The 19547-nt window shown below is 41.0% G+C and overlaps 1 protein-coding gene across 1 annotated transcript in view; it reads left to right on the plus strand.

Moving 5' to 3' along the window:
- The window catches only part of LOC115762432, a 62919-nt gene that overhangs the window by 39011 nt on the left and 4361 nt on the right, over nt 1–19547 (plus strand). Inside the window, exons 4-5 of the mRNA XM_030704629.1 lie at nt 16425–16634; nt 17066–17295. Of these exons, the coding sequence (XP_030560489.1) occupies nt 16425–16634; nt 17066–17295 (440 nt within the window). The remainder of the gene's footprint in view (nt 1–16424; nt 16635–17065; nt 17296–19547) is intronic.

Consider the following 19547-nt stretch of genomic DNA (forward strand, 5'->3'; position numbering starts at 1 on the left):
TAACCCAAACCCCATGGCAATTTTGACGGCGACTGTGGCAGCAGCAGCAGCGCGAACCTGAATCCATTATAGCGTAAGCTGTTGGCAATACCAAACAGCAACTCACACACACACACACACACAAACACAGCACACACACATACAGAATTATCCGAAAACGAAATGACATCCCTTGGAAATTAATCCTTAATTCCATTCATTTCGTATAATCCCTGAGATATACTTTGATAAGCGTAATGCGGCCCAGGCTCAACGAACAGCCACAGCGCAGCCGGAGCGTAATAGAGAGAGAGAGCGAGAGAGAGCAAGTGTCTGTGTGTGTGTGTGTGAGTGAGCAGCACACGCAATTGCAGAGAGTCCGAGACACATGTTGATATCTGTGGCTGCTACTGCGTGTGTGTGTGTGCGCTCTGAGCACTCCCTCTGTATGTGTGTGTGTGTGTGTGTGCGTGTGTGCGTGTGTTCGTCGCATGGAGCGCCAAAACGGTCTGTGCGCTCCGCATTTCGCTTCAGTATCGTGCCAAACATGCTGGAAGAAGGTTCGTCTCACATTTTGCTCTCTCACACTCTCTTTTGTATTTATTTTCGTGCCGTATTTTAACTCGCGCCGGTCGAACGCAATTGTTGTTGTTATTCTGCTGTGGCTGTTCTCGTTGTTGTTGTTGTTGTTGTTGTTGTTGTTGTTGTTGTTCGTGTGCAATTGGATTAATTTTAGGGCATGAGGATTAAACGTGCGCGCATGTCTAAAAGGCAGCAAGAGCGAAAGAGCTGGCACGAATACAAATGAGTGTTGCATATGAATCAAGTGTGCCGATTGAATGAGTGTTTTTTGTGCCATAAAAGTGACCTATGCCAAGTGTTAAGTGAACCAGAGACCAAGACTAAGACTAAGACCATGTGGAGCCGGCATGTGCAACAAACACACACACACACACACACACACACACACACACACACAAATGTAGTAAGAGATTGGGTTGTGTCGCCAGACGAGATTTGCCACACCACTGTCAAGTCGCATTTGTCAACAAAGGCAACAGCAGCAGGGACAATGCCACACACACAAATACAGTCACACACACTCACACAGACAGACAAAGCGCACAAATGAACTTAAAAAGCAGAGCGAAAGCTTTTAAATCTGTTGCTTTCGTGCAGGCTAATCCCTATGAAGTTCACTAGATTTTGTTTTGTGCTACTGTTTGGCATCCCAGTGGAGCTTACACACACACACACTCACACACACACACTAAGCAAGTCTAAAGCTGGCAGCAGAGAGATGGCACAACAACAACAACAAAAACAACAATGCATGTGGCAACAATAACAACAACAATGCCGTCGCGCTTTTGCACTCAAAACAGTGGCAAGTGCGCTCATCCTAGCGCCTAACCAAAGGCACACTCACACTCACACACACACACAGTCATACACTCATACACACACTTAAACAGTCACATCCACATCCTAAGCCGCAATAACAACAACAACGTAAAACGCACGTAGCGCTCAACAGGAATAAGGCTGTGAAAATAAAATAAAGGCTAAAATGATAAGTGAAAGCAGCCGGCGGTATGGGAATAGGAATATCAACTTAGGTGTATGTGTGTGCTGGTGTGCCTGTGTGTGTGTGTGTGTGCTCGATGACGCGATTAGGATACAGCCAACACCCATCCACAGTTACTTAAGTTAACTTATTGTGAACCTCATATAGTTCCAATTGGTGAGAAATATCAAAGAATTTTGGATCAGAAAAACCCTACTTCATGAGAAGTATTTTTTAGTTACCCATCATACTTATATAACTTATGAAGATCTGAAGACCTGGTCTGATGATCATTTATTATAATATGTCCTCCTCTGATATATGCTTCGTAAGAAGTACTTATAAGTTACCCATAGTATACCCACTTATGAGGATCTCAAGACCTAGTCTGATGATCATTTAGTATAATATATCCTTTCATAAAGCCTTCAGGATACAGGCAACACCCATCCACAGTTACTTAAGTTGACTTATTCTTTACCTCGTAGAGTTCTAATATCAAAGATGTTAAGATCAGAGAAACCCTATTTCCTTACAAGTACTTTTTAGTTACCAATTTGAAATATGGTTCTTAACTCCTACTTATGCTTATAAAGATTTCAAAATCTGGTCTGATAATCTTTTACTATAATATGTTCTCCCAGGAAACGGTGTCTAGTTTGTCAGCTAATGGTTTTTTATGTTACTATTTTCTAACTTATAGTCACATTTCACTTAACACTTATATAGGGTTCTCTTAACTACACCATGCCTACTTATACTTATAAAGATCTCAAGAACCGGCTTGATTATCATTTAATATAATATTTACTCCCTTAATGGAGACTACATTAAACGGCGTCTAATTTGTCAGCTGTGTGGTGTATTTTAGTATTATATCATATCTCATAGTCACATTGTAACACTTATATGGGTTACTTTAATGTACGCCACGCCCACTCAACGTTTATAGGAAATTCATGTGCCTTATTATTCAAATTGCTTTATAATTGAATGCTCATGATGTGCCTTATCTATTACCATATTTATAAGTCTTAAAACTATAATTAAATACGTAACACCTATCTAGTTATGGGCTTATCTTATTTTAAGCATGGGTGGGACCTTTTTAGAGATTTTATATTGTTTCTAGTTCATATCTTAGCCTATTTAACAATTCTTTTTTAATTTATATCACACATATTGGGATTTCACAATTATTTATCAGTTAAGCTAAGGTGAAGACAATAAAATTTTATACATTTTATTACACCTTTCGATAACGCAGAAGTTGTAAATTGTTATCCATATTTCACATAATTATTAATCGTTGCGTGGAATATTTTTTTTTCACTCTAAAAATCGCTTTCAATCTTACGCAGTTGAAAATCTCTTTTATATCCCCTTAAAATTCACATAGTTTTCTTTTATTCGTATTCGCCCATTGGGTATGACAATTGCCCATTTAATCCCGACTCGTGGCTTCTGTTGCGAGGTCCTTTGCCAGCAAGGACACAGCGCATTGTTGACTCCACAGGCGGTTGTTGGATATCAACTGGTTCCTGCCAGGCGAGCCAACACACACTCGCACACACACATATGTGCTGTGATTTTGCACAGCAGAAAAAAAAAAATACTGTGAGTGGAAGATAAAAACTCGGCTGGCATTGAGTGAAATCGCAAAAAATTAGCAGTTAATCCCCTTAAATTGAATACCGCAGATGGTGTTGATGTTGTTGATGCCAGTGACAAAGACCAACAAAAACAACTGGGCAAAAAATAAGCTAGCTGGCAATGAACGACTAGCAGATACTCTGTGCCCAGACGCGACCAACATTTCTATTGCTAAGAAATCCTCAAGTAACTTCGGTGCTTACAGTCCGATCATTTTTCAATTTTCCTATCTTAAATATGACATATAAAAGTATGTAAATTCCAAAGCGCATGTCTCTGCCTTTAAGATTTTTTCCATTATTGCGTAGCCCTGGAAGGGGGCTGGTATATAGAAAATTCTTAAAAAGGATATCCCCCATAGGTGGACACTTCTCCGTACCGAACATTTTCTTTCAAGCCAAGTATTGCCCTAGAGTTTTCACGATTAAAATTTAAATTATTCGTAATCCGTATATTCGATAGGGGACCTGGCATATCATTGAGTACATACATATCTCCTATTACTTTTGAGTTATGCTCAAAGAACCGTGTCTATAAATCGAGACATACATCTTATGAAGTCAGACATGCTTCCTTCTGCTTGTTGCATACATTTGCACAACTGCAATATACCCTTTTAGCCACTCTCAATGAGTCCAGGGTATAAAAACAACTAACTACACTCAATTCAACCAAAGCGAAGCGAACCCCCTGCCCCAACTAAAGCCCACCGCAAAACAACAAAAACAAATGGTAAATATGTGCTGTGTGTCTGTGTGTGTTTCTGTGTGTGTTTGTGTGTGTGTTTGTATGTGTTGGCCACGCTTAATGCGGCCTGGCAATTAGCCAGAGTTGCCACATAATACGCGCGGATAAATGTTTAAGATTTTAAGAGGTATCTAGCGGCTGCCCGAGCCGCCCCGCACATATCTTTAGCGCGCTTTAGTTTTTGTTGCTGTTTGGACTTAAGCTGTCAGCTGTGTGTTGTGTGTGTAGTGTGTGGTGTGTGGTGTGTGTGGCTGTGGTTGGACTTTGTGTATGTGTGTGCGTGCTTGTAAAAGCGTAAACCGATGCAACTAATCCGCGCGGAACAACTAATCAATGCAACTGGAACTGAAAAACTGGACGTATAAGCTGGGAAAATCCGTTCAGAAATTTGCTTAATAAGAAGAAAAGCAAAAAACAAGGCGTAGGGTGTAGGGTGGGGGGGGGCAACAATAAGATGCCAGCAGAGCACATAATAAAAAGAAAGAGAAAACAATTGAAGAATGAAGAGAAGTACCGGGGCCAAAGTAAGAAAGAAAGAATTATAATGCCACAGCGTAAATCCCTCCTCAAATTAAGCTCCTTGGCAGCGCTGCCAGCGCACCCTTTGTGCTTGTTGTTCTTGTTGTCGTTGCTGTTGTTGTTGTTGTTGTTGTTGTCGTTGCTGTCGTGGCAGCAGCAGCGAAAGGTTACGCTTAATGCAAATACGCACGCGGCCGCTGCCGCTGCGCGGATCAAATTTCATCCCCACCAGACAAAGCCCAAATACCAAAATACCAATGCGAAATGGCAAATGCGACACCGACACCAACAACAACAACAACAACAACAGAAAGAAGAAGAAGAAGCACATCCTTCTGGCAAAGCAGCCGCTTGAGTAGTCGACGACGACGAGGACGAGGAGGAGCCGCAGTAGCTGCCGCACTAATAAACCTGGCAGCGGCCCGAACTGACTCATGCAATCCTTAACTGCCACGCCCCTCCCCCACGCCTTCCCCCGCTCAACGTAAATTCAAAAGCATTGAAAGCCGCTCATCTTGCGACCTCAGCAGCAGCAGCAGCCGCCGCCGCCGCAGTTCATTGGCAGCGGATTAAGCCGCCGCCGCGCACAAAGACGCTTTGCCATTGGATCGATTTAAAATACAGCGAAATGCTTGACAACAACAATAACAAGAGCGGACTTTGCGCGTGTGCCCGACTAGTAGATACCCTGCTTGACCTTTATTCGATACAGACACATCAAAATGGAGTTGTCTTCTAGCTCCTCCATCGATATTTATCGATATTATGAAAAGCCGAAGTAATTCAAAATGATATTAACTATTTTGCGCATAGGAGAATATATATTCTTTTTACACTTTCCGAGATCACATTCCTCCATTATCGTATCCTTATTCAATTTGCAAATCCAGAAATGGCAGACAACTATGTCTCAAAGTCGATATTTATCGATATTATAAAAGAGAAGAAAGATTTCGTTTTGCGTATAATATAGAATAACAATATTTTCAAGTCGAATAATGGACCTTTGCTTCTTGCTCTTTAAGAACATTATGCAATTCGAAGGGTCCAAAATCGATATTTATCGATATTATGATATATACGATATATAATATTGTCGTGTCGAATAATGGACTTCAGGAAGCGCATTTGCTTCTTGCTGCGATCCCTATGCAATTTGAATGTTCCAAAATCGATATTTATCGATATTATGAAAAAGCAGAAAGATATCGAAATTATATTAATTCATATAATATATATTCTCGCACACTTTCCAAGATCGTCACACAGACAGGAGATGCTTTACCTAATACATTTAAACAAAATCATTATACCCTTCTTACCCATTTTTAATGGGCATACGAACAACAACAACAACCACAGCGAACAAATGAAAAGAAACAAAAAAAAAAATATGGTATAAAAGAAAAATCAGTTGTGGGTATTAATGCGGCCTCGATATGGCATGGGGCCCCGCTTGTGGGTAATATGCATAAGCACCATTAACTTGTACTTAAAACTGTGGCCAGGTGCGGGGAGTAGCACGCCCCGTCCCGCACCGCCCCACCCCCCACCACCCACTTGGCACTGGGGTGTAACCTAAAGCGGCAGCGCGAAGCGTCTTCAAGCGGATTATATTAATCAATGCACAGTCGAGTCGTGTCTCAGACGAGTCCCTCTCTCTTTCTTCCATTGGCAACTAGGCGTATGCGTATTCTGTTTCCACATTTTAAAAAGCAGCAGCACACCTTATATACTCACCTGATTGTATATGAATCTATATATAGTATGTGCAGATATCTCTAGCAGCCTTTGTTTTGCCGTGCCTCGACTTGCCTCTTAATTGAATCAATGGGCTCGCAGCGCTTGCCGCTCCTCGAAGACTTTGTTTGGCTTTAAGCAGGAAGATTTAAACGCAAATGTAATGCTAGAGCAGTGCCAGGGCCGCACAGCTACAGCTCATATCTGCATACACCTATATATATATGTTATATATATATAGTATATGTGTGTGCTATAATTCACTTGGACGACACACAGACACAGAGGAACTGTGTGCCGCACGGCATAAAAGGCAAAGCGTCTTAAGCGTTAAGTAGGAGCAACGTAAATAAGTAATATTGATAACTAAAGTGATTAAGGTTGCCGCCATGTGTGGCAACTGCGATGACGACGCCAGCGACAACCAAGACGATTCCCAATGCGACTGCAACTGCGACGGCGACTGCGACTGCAGCGGTTGGGCTGAGCTTGGCGGGTTTGTAAAAAAATCTCGAAATCTTAGCCGCAAAAAAATTAAATTCAAAATGATATTTGATTTATTTACAAAAATTAGCAGAAGTTTCTTAAAATAAGTCAGCCGACTCAACATTTCAAATCAGTTTTCAAACAAAAACAGTAAATGCGACAAAGAAGAGCTATCTTCGGCAAGCCGAAGATTTAATACCCTTGCTGACCGACAAGAAGCTTACAAAAAGCTTACAATGCTTCGCTCGCATCTAAGAAGCACAGGAAAATAGTTAATATTGTTATGATATCTTGATAAACAAAATCTTGTTCATACAAGAACCTCGTTTCGACCGTTCGTTCCTATGGCAGCTATATGATATAGTGGTCCGATCCAGTTGGTACCGACATATGTACTGCGTGCAACAGAAAGTGTAACTTATGCAAAGTTTCATGACGATAGACAGACAGTCGGACATGGTTATAGAGACGCAGCTGTTGATACTGATCAAGAATATATATTCTGAATGGGGTCAGAGATGTCCTTCTATGCGCTACACATTTGGAGACAAAATTATAATACCCTCTGCAAGGGTATAACACATATATACAATTCATTTCCGTCGGAAAATAAGTGAATTCGTTTGCCAAACTATTTGATCACAATGAAAGAGCCTAAATGCAACAGCGATGCACTCTAAAGCTTAGTTTACTTTAACATTCGTTCACAATCATTTCTCGCAGTGTACGCATTTACTAAGCTGCTCGAAAGGCTTCTATAACAATGGGCCAGGCTCTAAGATGTCCTTTAAAAAAAGCTCGGATCGATTTGAGCAGATGGCAAATAGCACTCGACTCGCAGTTTAAAGCGTATGCAACTGTGATAATGTGAGTTGACATTTGTGGCTGGGTTGTGTGCGTGTGTGTGTGTGTGTGTGTGGATTTTTAACTCCTATTGGTCGTTGACATTTGTTTGGTACGCTCGCCACGAATTGTCCTTTCGGTTTCGGTTTCGGTTCTGTTTGCACATATTATCGACATTTAAATCCCACTCAGTGCCTGCCACAGGATCAAAAAAAACAGCGCAACGGCAACCTCAATGCCAATGCCAACGCCGTTGGCTTCGACTCCACTTGATAATATTTGACAAAATTGAAAATCCTTTTTGACGGCGTTTCTTTTGTGCGGCATGCACTTGGGTGTGCGTATGCGTGTGTGTGTGTGTGTGTGTGTGTGTGTGATCACACATGGCTGCATACAGCTTGCCTGTCTGTTTGCCTTATCCTGCGTTCATAATTTTAATCCTTTCGGTTTATTTGCATTTGCACAACATATTCATATTTGTTTTGAGCACTTGAAAAGGACTCTGCTTAGGGCTTGTTTGTTCCACAGATCTGTACGCGTTTAATGTAATTTCCTTAAGATGATTAGTTAAAGACAAGCGAGACATATAAAATATTTGAAATATTTCCTTAATGAAAGCCTTTTCTAAACCTAATGATAAATCGGAAAATTATATAGATTCGATTCCTTAAAATTGTTTTAAGAATATCCTTAATTATAACAAATGGAAAATAAGATATGGATTATTAAAAATCAAACATAGAAACAAGGATAATATGTTAAATTAAGAACAAGGAAAACTTTAGCAGGAATATGGACAAAATCTTGAAATAGGTAATATCAGAAAATTGTATATTAAATCTAGAAGATCGAATGGGAAACATATTTCGAATAGTATATTCAAAAAGCAATTAAGTATGGGGTATAAAATATGTGTTGCTCAATTAAAGCATACCCATTGTTGAGCCAAACTCAATTGCAGGGTATGTCCCAGTCAGAGCTCAATCTGTGGCATTTGCTTACACGACTTTTGCCCTGCTAAAGCTGAATTCGATATGCGATACTTAAATGTCATCAATTAATCAATGGACTCCTTTGCCTACTTTTATGTAGGAATTTGCCACACAGAATACATTTCCATTTTCATTAGCATTTTCATGCATATATATATATAGATGGACTTTTATGTATAGAAAAATCTCAACACTCGAACAGAAAGTCGTTTGGCACTCATCAACGTGCTTTGACCAAAAATACACATCATAATCCTTTTGTAAGGATTTGGCAACTTCTTGTGATTTTCGCCCGTTGCACATGGCTTTTTCTGGCTGTCGACGGGCTCAAGAGTTCACAGTGGGTGCTGGGTTGCTTTGGTTGGGTTATTTTGGGTGGATTGGGCTTTGCCTGCATTCAATTATCGTGCGCAGTTGGCCATTGTCTCAGCTCGGTGCGGATGTCCTTCTCTCCGTTGAGCTGTCGTCTTCGAACTCTCGGAACTAATGAAGTGCTGCAGTGCCTTAAGCAGCTGCTAATGCCACTAGAGCCGGAGCCGGACCCGGACTCGGGCCCGGAGCGGGAAAGGGAGCCGGAGCTGGCTGAACTCGTTCAGCTGCCTGCACTTGAACTCGACTCCGGCAGCCACTTGGCCGCATGTATAAGCATGTTTTCTGGTTTGCTTCACAGACAAAGCTTAGAACCACTTAAGAAAATCCATTCAGAGGACTCAGCTCGGCTGGGGCTAGTTTAGTTTTTCTGGCCAGGGTCGAGAGAGAGAGAGCGAGCCTCACCTGCCCCAAATCAACATATCTGCCATGTTTTCTATATTGGCCCAACAACAAAAAGGATTAAATCTAAGACAGGACACAGAGAGAGAGAGAGGGAGCGGGAAAGACACATGCAAGGACACACATGCATAGTTTAACATGCTGTAAGGACAAAAAATGAATTTATTACACAACAAAACAAAACAAAAGTTGAGACAATTTAAATGCCTTTGCCTTGAGTTCGTTAATGCCCCCGGAGAAAGCAGAGTCCAAGGGGCCAATTTGGAGGCTGGGCTTAAATAAATTACCGCTACGGGCCATGCTTATTTCATTAGGATTATTTTCGTCGTTAGTCGTAGATGTTGCCTGACCAGGCCAAGTCACCTGGCTGCGACTATTTACATGCCAATCCAACCCTTGATTTCCGGTTATGTGTTTCTTACTGACACAGAAAATAAAACACCTTAAGCCGCGTGTAGGTAGAGGGGGAGGGTTAACGCGAAAGCGAAAAGCGTTAAGAGCAAGAAAATGCCTGGCGGCATTAATTATAAGCCGCTTAAAAGTTTCAACATGTTTTTCCTTCCAAATACGACTGACAAATGCAAAAATACAAAATGTACTAAATACACAAGGTGGGATTAAGATCTGTGGAAAAGCCTCTTCAAATTAGCACAAACGGCCATAATCAATAGTTAACTGAGGCGTCGCCTTTTAACCTCTTAACCCCTTCGTTTAGTTTAAACAGAGTTTCGTAGTTTTGCGACGCACAACAAGTTTATGGATCACATCAACAAAACTCCGCTGCAAGACGAACTTTTCAAGTTTTTTTCTTTTTACAAGTTGAAGTTTTAAATCTTCATGTTTTTACACTAAACTACAAGTTGCTCAGCCTGGCATTGTTGCACAGTGTATAGTTCTTGTAACTGTGATTGAACTGCAATAATCTAGAGTTTTTTTTTTTTTACTAAATATTAATTGTTAATTTATTAATATAATTGAAACTGATGTCTTCAAGGGGAGCTCGATTCCCAAATAGTTTAATTATTTTATGTATATATAAAATATATATATACATATATATAAATTCTCATCAAGGAATTCAATTTCAATATCAATTAATTAATAAATTTTTATTTGACATCTTCACGTGGGATTAATCTCTAAACTTCGTTCAATTTTCATTATGATCCAGCCAATGTTTTACTGCGTGAATTTCAGTTCGCATGCAAATTGATAGTGTGCATAAATTTTTGGCAAATTAATTTTCCAAGTTTTCATCAATTTTCAAGTGTTTTGCCCAACTGCTAAGCCCGATCTTCTTCTTTTGCTTTTATTGTGCTGCTTTTCTTTTGCGGCGCGCAGCGAGGGGGCGGGGTTGGGTGCAGTGGGGCAAGCCCAAGACAAGCGGCAGGGCTTAGACAAGGATATGCAACGGCCAAGGTGTGAGAAGCAGGCAGCGATGCATAAGACACACACGTGTGTGTGTGTGCGTGTGTGTGTGTGTGTGTTCGTATGTAAAGTTCTTAAGTAGCCCCGATGCTCGGCTCGGCATTATAAATTAAAATGCATGCATTAAAAATTCTACTGAAAAGAGTTCGCAATTAAGTAGGACTTAAGTTGAAGTGTAAATAAAAATACATGTACACACACACACATACACGTACACTCACACATAGACAAGCTTAAGGATTGCAGTTGGGAGTCGGGGTAAAGGACATCAAATTGCCTGCTGCGTGCGCCCAAAAAACTTGTGGCAATTTCCTTAAGACTATTGCTTAATTTCCGGTCACTCTTACTTTCGCACACACACACGCACACACACGCACGCACACACACGGCGACAAATGTGCCTGCCACTTAAGTCCTTTCAAATCCTTAAGATTTTTCCGACATTTTCCACTGGCCAGCCACTGATAAGCAAATTCCAAACAGTTCACTTGGCTTAAGCAGGACCCTTACGCATAGTCGCACCACCACCCCCCCCCCCGCCACCCGGGCCCCCTTGCAATGTCCTTTGCACATTAAGCAAATATCCTTTACGGTTATTAAAACTTTGCTCTCTGTAAAATTTTAATTTTCATACCCAAATCACTCAAAATCATTTTAATAAGTAAATTATGAACATTTTCTTATAAATAAACAATACACAATTTATTCGGCAAGCCGAAAGAGCTGTAACCCCGCCCCCCTTCCCCCCCCCCCTGCTGCCGCAGGACTCGGGTCAAGTTTGTCAGAAAAAGCAGAACTACAAATATTTGTTGGTCAAAGGATATTTTCAGCTGCAAAACTTACATAATCCTTGCCAGCAGTCACTTAAATTGTTCTTCTCCCCCCGCACACACACACACACACACACACACTGTTACTGCGTGTGTGTGTGTTTCTTAGTTGGGGATTAAGTCGTTTTGATGTTGTGCGTAGGCGATTCATAATTATTGTTGGTCTCGGCTGCTGTGGTCAGTCAATTGGTCAATTTCTTAGAAGAAAGCCAAAAGCGCGCACAACCAGGCACACACACACACACACACCGTCTTACTGCCATTTCCACAATAAAATTTCATGCCAAGCTGCACACGTGAATGCTACAAAAACTTTCAAAGATTAAAATCTTGTGGAGGATTGGCTGGGAGAGGGGAGGGGAGGGAAGGGTGGCTGGCTTGCTCTCACCCCTGCTAATTTGCCGCCTCTGGCTGTTGCGCAATCAGCCTCAAAATAGTCCTGGGCATACTATGAAAGGGGCTTAGCTGACGTCTCTAACAAGCAAACCGAATCACAAATATCCCATTTATTACGAACTTTCAATTCAGATTGCGATAAGCCAAAGACAGAACACTCTCTCTGCAGGGTAATCAAGAGCCAGCCGCCAGCATGCAACAGTTGCGCGACTAGCCCGATACCCTGTAATCATAATTGGGAACTTGTGAACAGTCTGTGTTGCCTGACTGCTCGAAGAGTTTGCTGCCTTAAACAAGAATGGGATATTTATTTATTATTTTATATTTCTAAGTAGCATGTCTACAATTGCTCTATGGAATACCCTGTAAATATTGAGAGCAATTGAATTTATTATATATATGAATGTAAGGCTTTTAAGATAATTTCTTATGGAAAAGGCAACATTTACTTCGTAGATAGTTTTGCAAATGCCTTGACTCGATGCTTGAATAGCCTGTATTCCTATGTACCTGTACCCTGTATTCCTATGTAGCATGTCTACAACCTCTTTTTGGAATACCCTGTAAACATGGAGAATTATTGTAATGTAATGTAATGTAAGATATTTTTTTTATACTTAAAATAGCCTCGAATAGTTAACAGTGTATACTTTGCCAATGCCTTGACTAGCTGCCTGAATACCCTGTATTATTTATATTACCTGACAAGCTTATCAATCGCACAGTTTTCCGCTTTGATCTCTTGCGTAACTAGGCTTTAAATGCAAAAAAGTTATATAATCTGCCAGTACAGGGTATTATGAGAACATATCACATTCAAACGGTATCAAGGCAATTGGCAACTTCATTATTTTTGCGCTCGCCGAGTTGGTAACGCGACTGCGACTTCGACGCAGGTTAATAAATCTAAAGCTGCGACACAGGGCAAAAAATATAAGAGAAAATGGAAAAGTCGTCATGCAGGGCGGTCGGAGAGGCGGGGTGCGCGGGGTGGAGTCAGCGCGACGACAGCGTCTAAGCCTATGCAAGTGGAGTTCATTACAAATCGTTTGTCAGCTTAGGCCAACGGTCGGTGGGTGGGAGCCGGGGGGCGGTGGTTTGTTGTGTGGGTGGGGCTGTCTACTCGTCTGCCTGCCTGGCTGAGATTTAATGCCTCAAACGTTTTTAATTCAATTTGTTTGGCCCGTGCGCCGGCTGCTGTCTCGATTATTTTTGCCACTGATAATGCTAATAAGGATAAGCGCCGCCCAGCGATGCGCCAGTCGCTCGGTTGCCCGGCCGTGGGTGGGCCCGGAGGGGGGCTACTTAAGAGCTGCACTCTCCTCTCAACCCCCCCCCCCCCCCCTTCCCTCTCGATCCCCATTCAAAATCAGCGCCATTTTTGAGTGCTGTCAGAACTGGCGGCTATTTTGGGACTGGGCAACGCAACAATTAGCGGCTGTGGCTCTACACACACACACCCACACACACACACCCACACATATACGCACAGAGCCAGAGACCGGCGCACATGCACATATGCATGCACATGAAATCGGCTTTTGTGTTAGCCCCCAAATCATGGGCCAGGATAATGGATTTAATGAGTTTATTATTCGGTTGCGCTACGCATTTTCGCTCTATTGTTCTTTGGCCGCCGCCATTTCAGCCAAAGCCTCAGTCAGCGCACCTATGCCACCTATAAAGGCGGCCCCTATGCCCCACAGGCCCCAGGTCCAACGTAATGCATAATGCCAAAGCCAAAAACGGTCTGCCCCGAAAACCCAGAGCCAACAGCCCTCAGGTTTATGTCCCTGTTAAAATCCTCATTGCGTATATTACGCTAAAATACAACAAAAAGGACGCCGAACATGGCTTTAATATATATTTATATATGTATATGTATATGTATATGTGTGTGAGCATATGTATGTGGCATCTGGCCCTCGAAAATGTGCCGTATGCCCTTATTGTTTTAAATTTCATAGACTCTGCAGCAGATCAAAGATTATAAATTAACTAAAATGCCGAAAATTCAATTGAAACATAAACGAATATAATTTTATAGAATATATATATATATAAATTTAAATTATTTATTTGTTGTGTTAACATTTAAAATATGCAACTTTTTTAAATTAAATGAAATTAATAAACTTCTGAAGAATTCTAAAAGAAATTTTCTGCTCTCAAAGGCGTTCCTTTGAATTTGTTAAGCACATTTTCATATTCAACTTTTAAAATACATATCAAATAAATATAATTTGTGATTAACTAAACAGATATCCTATAAAGGCTTACAAAAAGAAATATTTAATTAAATTATAATATCTCTAAAGAATTCCTTAAGAAATTTTCCAACTTCTCTTTTCAAAAGTTGACTTTTTTAAGCACATCTTCAGCAATATTTTTATTGTAGCTCCGGAGCGTATTGTAAATACCTTCAGGCGTACGCCTCTTTTATGCCACATAATTGTTTATTCCTTTTTAAATTATTTCATATATGCATACGTACATGTATGTGATGCACGAACATGTATATATATATATATATATGTTCAATACAATTGATATATTTATTTTTAATGCCCAATAAGGATTTTATGGCAATTAAAAGATTTGCAGGCGGACACAACAACAACATATGTGTGTGTATATATATTGATGTATAGTTAAAATCGCTCATAATTGTGGCAGCAACTTTTGGCCGCGTTCTTCTGGCTGTTTAAAACGCGCCCAAATGCCAATCGCCAGCAATCTGCGCGCTGCTTACAATTTTTATAATTGGAATAATTAATAATACCATTATGGCCGCCAGCAGCGCGGGCGTTAAGCCTATTTGCTACTGGTATAACCCTCACCCCCCCTCCCCCCTCTCTCTCCCTCTCCATCCCTGGCGAATGCATTTGCAGCTTTGGATTGGGCATCGGGCGTGCATTGCATTTGCGTTTTTCGCTATTGGCAAACATTTTGGTAAATTATTTTTAAGCTCCACATAATTGGTCGCGAAAAAGTGTTGTGTTTTAGGCCAAAATGCGATTTATATGGCCGTGTTATGGCTACAGTTATGCTACCAACTAATATATTTGGGCTGACTAGAAGAAATTGACCGGCGTTGCACGGCTTGAAAATGCGCCATTTAAGTTCTTTATTTATATATGTTTATTTATGGAGGTTGACTTCTTTATATGGGAGTGCTATGGTTATACTTATGCTTATATTTGGGCTGACTAGAAGAAATTGACCGGCGTTGCACGGCAAAAAAGAGCCGAGCATTTCCCAATATGGATATATATATTTTCACGGAATTTGGTTCACTTAACTTCGTGCTGAGTTTGCTGAAGGTAAAAAATAGAAATATAACTGCAAATTGCTGCTAGATTTGAACTGGCGTGTCTCCGGCTCGTTGGTTCGACTCTCAGACACAGGCGCTGCGTTGTTTTTGACGAAGCAACTCTTTTACTCGCTGGCCAATCATTTGGCCAACTATTCGGTGGCAAGTTCCCCATTATTAATTTATAATTATTTAGCCTATTATGCATAATGTATTCATAATCCTGCCAATATAGGGGGTAAGCGGCTAAAACCATTTTGCGGCTAACCGCAGCATGCAATAATTTATTGAAATATCTCTCAGTTTGGCAAGGTCTGGGCAACATATAAAATATGTTTTAATTGATTATTTTCATTTGGCCGATTTGCACTTGACGCCATTTGAAGCGTTCCGAACTGAACACTAAACCGATTAGCAGCAGTTGCAGCAGGCCCTAGAGTTAGGCAGTAATTAGATGCTGCCGCAGAAGCACGACTTTGCAAATACCCTAGATAAAAGTAAATTAAATAAAAGTTAAATTATATTATTTAAAGAAACGAATAATTATGCTCTTTTGTCAAGAAACTATACAAATACCTGCCGAAAGAACAAACAGCTTCTTTTGTCAGCTATTTTTGAAACATCAGCAGGAAATATCATTTCTATTCATTAAACGCATATAAAAATTTGTAAGAATATATATTCTTATTTTTAATTTATATACTTATATTTGGCTTTTGAAATAGTATACGAACTGCTTTAAAGAAATTCAATACTATTCAATACTAGAAGTTCCCAAGTCAAGAAAAATTTGATAAAAGACCTGCCTAAAAAATAGCCTATTCTGAAATTCATAATATATATTTTGAGTATACGAACTGCTATGAAAAAAATTTCAACAATTTTTGTACTTGAAGTGGAGTGCAAAGTACTTGATCTGCGCAAATATAAAACTTGAGCACTTTATTTATTTATTTATTGTGATTTTGTATAAACAGCATGCCCTTTAGGTATATATATTTGCTACAGGGTATTTGCAACTAATTTGGTTGTTTTTTGAGTGCTTTAAAATCTTCACAAAATTTATGATTATTAAAATGAATTTCCAAAAAGCCCTCTAATTTCTCCGTCGCCCTCTCTCACTTATTCCATCTCTCTCTCTCCCTCTCTCTCTATTGCAGCGAAATCGCTTCCGCTGCACTGCGTAGTGGAGTCCGTGCACTCGCTGCACGCCTCGCTCACCATAGACACACGCCAGCCGTGGAAACGGCGGCCCAACATCGAGACGGACAGCTATGTGATCATCGCAGCGGCCACGCCCTGGAGCGAAATAGTCCAGACGGCGCTGCAGCGTCTCGGCTACTCGCAGGAGGTGGCCAACACGGCAAGAGGTGAGTGCCAGAATTTGGTTAAGACGTCTTGAATACCCTTTTAGGGGAAGCGTATAAAATAGCCTGATTCCACTATGCTCAATAAATGTTACATTAACAAACTTTACATTGTGCGATTCCATTAACGAGTGTCCACAAATGTTACATTCGTTACATTGAATGAACCATTTTTTTGCGAATGTGAAAAATATGGTTTCTGATGAGAAAACGTACAGGCCACATATTTCACATTAGAAAAATATTTATGAAATATTGTCAACATTTCTTACATTTTTTGCGAGTGTAACATTTTTTTCAAATGTGAATCAATTCGCAAAAAATATAAGAAATGTTCACAGTGGAATTAGTCTAGAAGTGGATTTGTCCTACGCTTTATGGAACCTGCATATTTACGCATTCTCTTTCTCTTTCTCTTCCTCCTAATCTGTTAGGCTCGCTCATCATCAAGCACTGGAAGCCCATACCATTGGAACAGATCTCTGATAATCCGGCTGTGCCGGTTAGCGATATTGTGGGTGAACTGACCTCGGTCATAACGCTGCGTATTGTCATATTGCGCCCGAAGACCTCACCCTTTGGCGAGATCAAGGACAAGCTGCTCAAGCTGCTTGTGCTGCAATCGCACGCGCTGCTCCGCTCCACCGGCTGCCCCCTGGATGAGGTGAGTCCACACACACACACACACACACACACACACAAAACTGTTAGCTAATTAGACATTCACTTTGAACTCTCACTACAAAACTGTGCGTTAAGTTGACAAAATTCTATAATGATTCATAAGCGGTTTACGGCAACAACAACAACCTAGCCTGGCCTATTAGCTGGCGTCTTGTGAGAGTTACCGAAAAACTTCCCAAAAACTTCGAGCCCGGCAACATTTTAACATTTTGTAGACTAAGCCGCAGCTAAGCAGCGCGTTGCGTAGAACCCATGAAAACTCAAACCGCTAATTTGCGTGAATTGAGGCATAAACACACATACACGCACACACTAACTCACACGCACACACACGTATAAAGAGCCAACTGTTGGCAACAAAAGTTTTTTGCGTATCCTGCCCCTGGAAAATGCTTGAGTTTTCGAACCAGCCAATGCCGTCTGTCTGCCTGCCTGGCTGTGTGTGTGTGCTTGTGTGTGTGTGTGTCTTTATATTGCATGCATATGAAATTCATAGAAAATGCTTTTGATAATAATTCCGACTACAAAGAAATGTTTGTTAAGCCGACTTCATTTATTTTGGTTCACCTAACTAATCCTTTTTCTGCAATAGTTTTCATTTGTAATCAGCTTTGCGCTTATCGCCGAACACACTGAAAAAAATGTCTAACGATTTCTTACACACACACATATGTACAAGACTTAAAGAAATTAAGCGGCATTGCGCGGCTCAAATGAATAATGTTGTGCATTTGAGGCAGTTGCAGAAGCCAGAAGCACTTGACTTCTAAGTATTTTTGCTGGATTTGAACCGGCGATCTTTCGCTTACCAGTCCGACATCTTGCCGTCTCTCTGCCTGTCTCTCGGAGGATTTCTGCTGAAATTGTAGCGGCGATCTTCCGCTGGCTGGTCCAACATCTCCCCGTCTCTTCGCCTGTCTGATTGTCTATCTGTCGCTCTCCTTGTCTGTCTGTCCGTCTCTCTGTCTATCTTCTACGTTTCTTTCTGTCGTTCTATATGTCCGCCAGAGTCTAAGTCTAAGCCACGCTTATAACACGTTTGCGTTGTTTTTCATACAAGCTCGGAACACGCTTTGCTATATCAAGAGCTCGCTTTGCAAGTAAGAAGTCCTGCTCCCTAGGCTTGACAATTTCATTATGATTCCCAGTCAGTCAGTCAGAAAAAACCCTTCCATATATATAGAGCTATATATGTGTAAACTTTCCGATTGTGTAGAGCTCAATTGCTAACACTGGGCTTATTTGTGGCCAACACAGCCGGGCAGATCATAGTCTTAAAGAGTTCTGCGGGCAGCGCATGACCCACATCTAAATCCTCCACCACAAACACCCGACCGACCGCCCCTCGACTGCAGTCAGTCATAAATCAGAGTATTTTCATGTCTATATGTTTGTAGTTGTTGTTGTTGTTGTCGCTATCGGAAATCACGACCGAAATACCCTTCAATTGATATTGCGACTAATTTTATTGGCCCTGATTAATATTAGCAAAGCGTTTGCCCCTCTAATCACATGATAAGCATATATATTCCTATAATTCCCTCCACACACACGCACACTCACACAGATACCCTTTGATTGTGGTCCCGTGGCTAATGTTCGTCTGTGTTCCGAGAATTGCGAAAGTCACCAACGATATGAAAATCAATTTAATAATTGCTCGCCGTAACCTCCCCCCCTCCCCTCTACCCACTCGCCCGCTCAACACACATTTTATTTACAATTAGTTGTCTATAACACCTTCCTTACCCTACTCCCCGCCCCCTCCCCCTTCCCTGTGCTATGTTTCGAGCAGCTTAAGTGATTTGGGGCGCCTCCTTAGCTGATAGCGACAGACATTATCTATTAGGTGGAGCTGGCAGAAGCGCACGTATTTGAGGCGAGTATCAATGAGCATTTAATACGACCCACCTATACCCTCACCACCTCTCGACTATATACCCACAAATACATATATATATATATGTGCGATTGGGCATTGCTACCGCTTCCCTCTGAAACGGGTGAATTTTCTGTTTCGTTTCTATTTCTGAACATTAAATTCAATTTTAATCGCATAAGCTGTTGTGTCGTCGTCCCCTATCGGGCCATAGGGACTATCTATTTATCGCGCCTGACGTTGCCGTCCGTCAGTCAGTTAATATCAGTTTTTTTTTTTCTTTTTTTTTTTCATTTTTTGTGGGGTATCAGTTCTATATCGTTATAGGCAATTTTGAGTCTGCCGCAATCAGA

Source organism: Drosophila novamexicana, unplaced genomic scaffold, assembly GCF_003285875.2.
Source record: "Drosophila novamexicana strain 15010-1031.04,08,12 unplaced genomic scaffold, DnovRS2.1 tig00000564-arrow-pilon, whole genome shotgun sequence".
Classification (NCBI taxonomy): Eukaryota; Metazoa; Arthropoda; class Insecta; order Diptera; family Drosophilidae; genus Drosophila; species Drosophila novamexicana.